General features: G+C 38.5%; 1 protein-coding gene across 2 annotated transcripts; it reads left to right on the top strand.

The window, feature by feature from the left end:
- The first annotated feature begins 627 nt into the window (after window positions 1–627).
- LOC122000975 (sialidase-like) lies at window positions 628–5,193 on the top strand. 2 transcript variants are annotated; one of them, XM_042555500.1, is made up of 6 exons: window positions 628–874; window positions 978–1,204; window positions 1,362–1,455; window positions 2,477–2,591; window positions 3,752–4,657; window positions 4,742–5,193. In XM_042555500.1, the coding sequence occupies exons 2-6, from the start codon at window positions 1,039–1,041 to the stop codon at window positions 5,009–5,011; spliced, it is 1,551 nt and encodes a 516-aa protein (XP_042411434.1). In that variant the 5' UTR covers window positions 628–874; window positions 978–1,038; the 3' UTR covers window positions 5,012–5,193. The 2 variants fall into 2 exon arrangements, with proteins under 2 accessions (XP_042411434.1, XP_042411435.1); XM_042555501.1 differs by having other exon boundaries at window positions 632–874; window positions 4,745–5,193.
- The last annotated feature ends 2,271 nt before the right edge of the window (window positions 5,194–7,464 follow it).

Genomic DNA, 7,464 nt, shown 5'->3' with positions numbered 1-7,464 from the left:
GATTTGTCCGCCTTGCAAATTTTTTTTAAACATAGTGCAAAGTTAACGTAAATATACAATTTATATTTTATGTAATTTTTTTTATCAATTATTCTATTTATTTTTTAAATTTAAATTAATAATAATTTAAATTTAATAAAATAAATAATTTACTCTAAATTTTAGAGATAATGTAATAAATCAATCAGTAGAATCCAAATTCCAGTAATTATTATCCCAGATTAAATTGGAAATATTTGAAAATGTAACTAGAATATAGATAGATTTCAAATTTAAACTTAACGACAACATTGAATGCCTGATTCCGAACTCCAAGGACAAGTCTGAAGAGGAATACAGAGGCAGTGTCTTTCAATTACAGAATCAGATTATTGTGGATCTCCTGCAATTCCTTTTTATATTGTCATGCTCCAAAACCATCCAACGACAGCCTTCTCATTCGCACAGGCTCCAGGAGCTGCCCGATTATGAAAATGGTTGATCATCACCAACGATACTACAAAAGCAAGTGGATCCGATCAAGCTCATCTTCCAACGACCAACCAAGTCGTTCCTGGGTATTTCTGCCCAGGGAGGTACCCTCCTTCTGATTGGTTATCGTATCGTAGCTGTCGCGTTCTCTGGCGTTTGGGATTCAAATCACGGAGCGAAACACAGAGATGGTCGAGTCCTGAGGTGAAGCCTGAGGCGGAGGTTGAGAGAGAGACAGAGTGAATTATTTTGAAGTTCGAATCGATCTCACTTTGGCGACGAGACGAAGCAACCCTTCACTGTCGAGATCTGCGCGACTACCAGTTAGCTCGCCGACTTGCCGCCGAGCAATCGGGAATCCGACGCCCTTTTCACGGTTGATGGTTGGGAGGATATGATTAGGGTATGGTTCTCTCTTTCTATTCGTTCGCGATTTACTATTTTTTAGCTGATTTATTTGGCGTGTGGATCTTGAGTCCTGATGCGATCGAGTTTCTTGGAAACAGTTGAGATTTTGGACTGGAGGGAATAGAGTAGAGTTTCGAGTTCTCTTGTGTCGAAGGAAACATGAGTCAAGGCCTTAGGGCTGGGGTGATGGCGGCGCCAGCTCCGCGGCGGACCTTGACGAAAGAGGCGGACGAGGAACTCGCCCTATTCTTCGAGATGCGGAAGCTGGAGAAAGAGCGGAGCAACAAACCTCAACATAATGCTAGCGAAATCGATCTGCCATTGGGTAATACTGTCCTTGCTAATTACTTTCTTATGGGCATACCCATTTGACCATTCATTTCATACAAAGAAGAATATTTTCTTTGCGGCTAGTTCCTCACAATGATTGCTTGCTAACAATGTGTTTGTTATTATTATGTTTTTTTGGTTCTGGTGCATAGGCCTCAAACCAGGGTTTGCTCCCCTATTTAGGATCACCAAGGCTCGGATGGATGAATTCCTGAACTCCGACCGGGGAAAAAATGACTATGACTGGTACCATAATTTTTTCCCATCAATCATATCGCTTACCATCTATGACATACTTCCATGATGAATGGTTTTGGAATTATATTTGCCTTACCAACTCCATTGTGTGATTGTTTTAGTGTTTGAATCAGTGGACGAATTTCCTATGCGCTAAATACATTTATGCTTCCTTATGAATTTGGATAAACTAAATTCCTGTGTCCCCTGTGGGGTAGTTAGTAATCTTAGTAAGATAACCTGTAATAAAATCTAGTGCTTGCCCTTGGACGTGCAATTGAGAAGATCTGTTCCTTTCGCTGAAATGGGAAACTATTTTATTGGTTCACAAGGCTCAAATTCTAAATATCTAAAAGTCTGTATTCTTTCATTCACAGATGAAACACTATTTGTCATTCTATATTTTAGTTTCTATATTAGTTTCTCCTCTTCTTTCATGTAATTTCCTCGAGCTCGGTGACTGACTGCTTGATGATAATTTCAAATTTCCTTACTGTATCTTAATATGCAGTGCTACATTTTTTACAATATGTACTGAAATGAGAAGAAATATGGTTGGATACTTTTTGATGAGCTGCTCAAAACTAGGTGTCTAGTCATATTAACAGGAAAGAAAACTAGCTGCATGGATTTGCTGGAATTTGATGATGAGGAAGGCCATCAAAATATAAATTACAATTGCTTATTAGTTCATTTGTGATATTTTTGAATCATGGTAGTTTGCAGACAATTTGTAGTTCCCTATAACCATTATAATTTCTAAACATTTTGTAGTTCCCTATAATCGCTCCAATTCATACACAATTTTACATTTTTAGCAACTGGTGCAAGTCTTCTATTTTTTATAATGGCATTATTCTCCTAATATATACATTTGATTAGAACAATCAATTTTATTGGAAGTCAGCAACCAATGATGACATTATGATACTAAAAATTTGATAAACCTGACAACCGTAGAGTTGTTTGATTGGCTAAGTATTACATATTCGCCTGGAATGAAGCAAAAAATTGTTATTTTCTATTTCAGGCTTCTTACACCACCAGGTACTCCACTTCTTCCATCTTCAGATACTGAATATAGAAGATCTCCTATCAGCAGTAATGGAACTCCAAAGGCTTGTCACACTATGCTGAGATCTAGGGTGAGTCTATACTATATCCTTGAATCTTTCATACCAGGAATAATGATTTACTATGCTGTTTACCTATGAAATAAACCATGCAATGACTTGCATATTAACACTGCCATATAGGAAAGTTAATTAGAGTGCAGTGAATCCATATAATGGCATGTTCTTTTATATTTTCTGGTTGAAGGTGTTTAAATTAACATGAAGGAGCAGGAAAAACAGCGTAACCTACATCTAGAGATTTGATAGTTTTCCTGCAATTTAGTTCTAAATACTGTTTCTTTTTAAAATTTAAACGGCCCCTTTTGAAAAATTAGACTGGGATCCTATCCTACCAGTAGCTCCCTATTTCATGACAACTTATCATGACAGAGGAGTGGAAGTAGGAGGTGGGAATAGAGGCAAATATTGAGCGTGGGGGGTGGGAGAAGGATTGGGGGATCCTATCCAACCAGTAGTTCCCTTTCTCATGACAACTTATCAGGGCAGAGGAATGGAAGTAAGAGGTGGGACTAGAGGCGAATATTGAGCCTGGGGTGGGAGAAGGATTGTGGGAAAGAGGTGGGAAAAGAGCTAAGAGTGTGGAAGGTTAGTTACCGCTAGAGGGCTTGTTGAAGAGGAAGAAGTGGGAGTATAGATGCTGAGAGAAAGGGGAGGACCCAACAAAATGAAGAGAGGGAAAAATTAAGGAGTTACCAAACCATTAACCTGCAACATTGAATTCACAGTGGTTAATGATAGAAATATGTGAAGTAGCAATTAGGAATTACAATTGACTACATAATTCTTGTTATTATAATGAGATTGTATGGCATAAATGCTGGTAAAAAATTTGTATATATAAGCGGCCACAATACTAAGAACAATTTTATTCTCCTTTGTTTTTTTTTTCATTCCCTTTTCTTTGTTCGCTCATATACAAGTGTTCTTGAGCAGCCTAATCCAACAGAGTATATATAATTTCTGTAGCAGGAGCACTTAAATTTCTGCGTTATTCGACTATCATGCATTATAGAAATAATAGTGATCCATGTTGCACTAAATTTGGGGTCATCATAATATTCACAAATACTTGTGAGTGGATCAGTATGTATAGATGTGTTCTATGATGCACTTTTTGCTTCATTTACCTGTCTGAATAATAGTTTTCCGCTCTTCATCTTATTTCGCAGTTAGTGAATGCTCCAGATCCGTTAAGAGACACATTGTTGCCCAGATCTGCCTTGAACTCATCTGCCATGGGAATCCGGAGACCATCATCTGCTGGTGGCCGTAATAAACCAAGACCTGCTACTCCAACTGGACGTCCTACAATACCTGCTGCTCCAATAACTACCAGTAGACCTTCAACTCCAACCTCCAGAACTGCTTTACATGCAAAGTCACAAGCTCCGTCAAGATCATCAACACCAGTCAGGTTTTCTACACCAACATCCAGACCATCAGTATTAGCAACAAGTAATCATGCATCGAGGTCAGCAACTCCTACAAGAAGGCCTTCAGTCCCATATAATACATCTACTGTTTCTGCTCCACCTAGTCAACTATCTTCTGTCGTAAGATATGCTTCAACAGCATCCAAATGTTCAGCACCGTCACGAGGAAGTTCCCCAACGATAAAATCTGGACCATTAAAACCTTCAGACATCCCTGGATTTTCACTTGATGCACCTCCAAACTTAAGAACATCATTGCCTGATAGGCCCTCTTCAGCTTCGCGTGGCAGACCTGGAGCTCCCACGAGACGATCATCTTCCGTTGAACCTGGACCTGGTCGACCAAGGCGCCAATCTTGCTCTCCATCCAGAGGTAGGGCTCCAAATGGTAACATTCAAAAGGTAAATTCTGTGCAAACGCCAAACAAACTTCAGCAAAAGGGTGGTGATGTGAATCCTGTTGCAATTGGAAATACAATGGTTGAGCGAACAGTCAACATGAGAAGGCTCATGCCCCCAAAGCAAGACGACTGTCAATTCAGCTATAGTAATCTCTGTGCTAAATCTTCTCGTTCACCAGTGAGCACTGGTTTCGGGAGATCACTGTCAAAACAATCCTTGGATATGGCATTCAGACACATGGTATTTAAGTGTATTTAAGTTACTTTCTTTGGTCCTTTTGTGCTTCACGTTCCTCCAAATTCTGATTGATAGTTGTTGCAAAAGCAGGATATCAGGCGGACCATTCCCAGCTATTTGAAGCCAGGCATGGCAAATGCTTCAGCATCATCGTCGGTTTATAGTGCGAGATCAGTGCCCGCAAGAAGTAGGACCTTGAGCGTTTCAAACTCTCCTCTTGCCACAAGTAGCACCACCAGTTCTGAACGAAGCGTAAACAACAACCATACAGTCGGTGTTGATGGAAGTGAGGTTGAAGATGATATTATTAGTGAGAAAGGAAGCATTTGTTCCTCTACTATCTCCATTACCAGATGATCAAAAAGTAGAGTTCTTTTCTGTTTAAATAAGTGCTGCCTATTTGAGTACAAGAGGGAGGTCTCTTTTGGAATGATCTGATGATTTGTGTACTAGTTTGTTTTGGGACTGCTTGTTCCTTGTATTTACTGTTCTAAATGTTTATTTACATTACTATATTCCTTCGTAAAGCATTCGCATAATTGATCTGCTTGTTCATTCTTTCAATGTAATGCATTACGTGCTACCAAATTACCTAATTTTGTTTGAGTTTTATATAAGATTTTAAATTCGGGCTGAAACCTAAAAGAAAGTATTATACATTCAAAAAAAAAAAAGAACCTCTGATTCTATTAAAAGAACAATTACGAAACGCAAAATCTTGACTAGTTCTTTTTGTTTTTAATTCGAATCAAATATCTCGAATGTTTTTTCAACTCCTAATTAGATCTCTTAGACGGAGAACAAAATGTGCATGCCATGACTGAATTTCAACGCAAAGGAAAATGTTTTATTTTTCACATGTTTAATCCATGTACGTGGGGAAATGCACTGTCATTCAACAATTTCTTTATTTATAATTTATTATTTCTTAAAAATATTTTTCAAGGATAAGTTAGATAGCAGACCTTCATATATTAACTAGATTTTAACCTGTCGAAATGTTTTTTTTTTATCAATTATTTCTTAAAAATATATGGCATGCCTTTAGTTGTTAAAATTTGCAGATCTTTTATATATTTTACATATATGTAAATCAAAATCTACATATTATATTACTGCCTAGCAAGTAAATGAAGGAGCGATTAATCAATGTAATTTTTCATAAGTGCAATTGTATTATGAGGTTCAATTAGAGTTTTTTATACACTTCGTATAGGAAATCAATGCGAGACAGTTTATAGCGTGCTGCTCAAGAGGTCTTCCGTTTCCAACTAAATAAATTTCAAATGACGTTGTGTAATGAATTAAATATTCTTGATTCCACGCATTGGATGAATTGTGTTAACTTCTCCAACAATCACCCATCCACAAATAGGAGGAAAAAGGTTTCTTCTCGAAAGAGCACATGAGAGAGATTCTTTTGACTGACGTGAGAGAAACTCCCATCAAATTGACTTGGAGGAATTCATTCGACAGAACTTTCGCATGTCTACTTATTCTCCTAACCTTGTCAACAAAACCAAATCCATCACGCTTTTCTTTTAATCAATCTTAAGCCTGCTTGATTGTTTATTCTAACTAAACACAAGGAAATTTATTTATCATGACTTGGAATGCAAATTAAGCAGTCGTATTAGAGCAGAGATAGCAGGGCTTTGACACGTTTCTCGCTTCCAAGTGCAACGATTACCTTTTCTTTTTCTTTTCCTTCTGTCAAACCACGTTATTCTATTAAAAAAGTATTTTTTATAAAAAAAATTAATAACAATAATAAAATTCGACGGATATATGTTATGTAACATCAATCTAATTATCCATCTAGATCGCGCCCCGACCAAGACAGCTGGGCGAGCGAGGTCGGCCATGTGCCGCGCACTGCACGCGTTTGATGAGAGTCCGCACCGCGCGGCGGTCACCGCCTCCTCGCTTGGCGTCGCAACAGTATCCACGCAACGCGCCATCATCCTTTACTCGTCCCCTCACACGCGCCTCGTGCTCGCCAGTCTTCATGCCGCCCACTTCGCGCTGTCCTCGGCCCGACAGCCAAACGTGCCGAGTCGGGCGAGACATTTCGTCGCACGGCAGTTGGTGGTCCATCCGCGGAAATCCATTCCGATCCGCGTAACAGCACTTGGTCAACATCTCTCGAATTTTTAAGAATTCGAAAACCGGAACAAAGCGACGGTCAATTTCTAAACAGTGCCTCCTGTTCTTATCCGCAATGGATAGTTTCTCTCCGCCTAACTTCCAGATCTTCTTTCTTTAATGGAGAAAAAGCGACTCATCTGCTCGACGGGCGATGCCCACCTCGAGTTTTCTGCCGACCTGGCTAGATCGTCCTAGTCTAGCTGTAAAATAAATAAATAAACACAAGTAGATCGAAAACACTATTTTTCTCTTTAAGAAAGGCAGGTCTGTCAAAACCACGGACGTGGTTTTGATTTTGAACACAGTTGGTAGACAACCTAAAAAAACTAAAAGCCGAATTCTGCTGGGATTGTCGGTTTCATCGAGGCCCCACCTGTTAGCTCCAATAGCGGAAAAGATAAAGACATGAGTATGTTTCAGTTGAAGAACAAATGGAATTAATAAACTTCTTTGGATAAGGTTTATTATCATTATTATTATTATAATAATTATTATTATTTTTAAAAATTATCCATTTCATTTTTTAATATTTTTGTGGAGTTCGATTTCGTGGCTTCTCCATCGTTCCCACCGCTTTTATTTTTTCCTTTTTTTTTTTCCTTTGTTTTTAATCTTTATCCTCTGCTTAGCTGTGTTTGGTGTGTTATATATCTGTTCCGTCG

The sequence above is a fragment of the Zingiber officinale genome, chromosome 7A (genome assembly GCF_018446385.1).
Source record: "Zingiber officinale cultivar Zhangliang chromosome 7A, Zo_v1.1, whole genome shotgun sequence".
Taxonomy (NCBI): Eukaryota; Viridiplantae; Streptophyta; class Magnoliopsida; order Zingiberales; family Zingiberaceae; genus Zingiber; species Zingiber officinale.
Note: the sequence above shows the minus strand (reverse complement) of the source record. Positions and strands in the feature narration are given on the sequence as shown.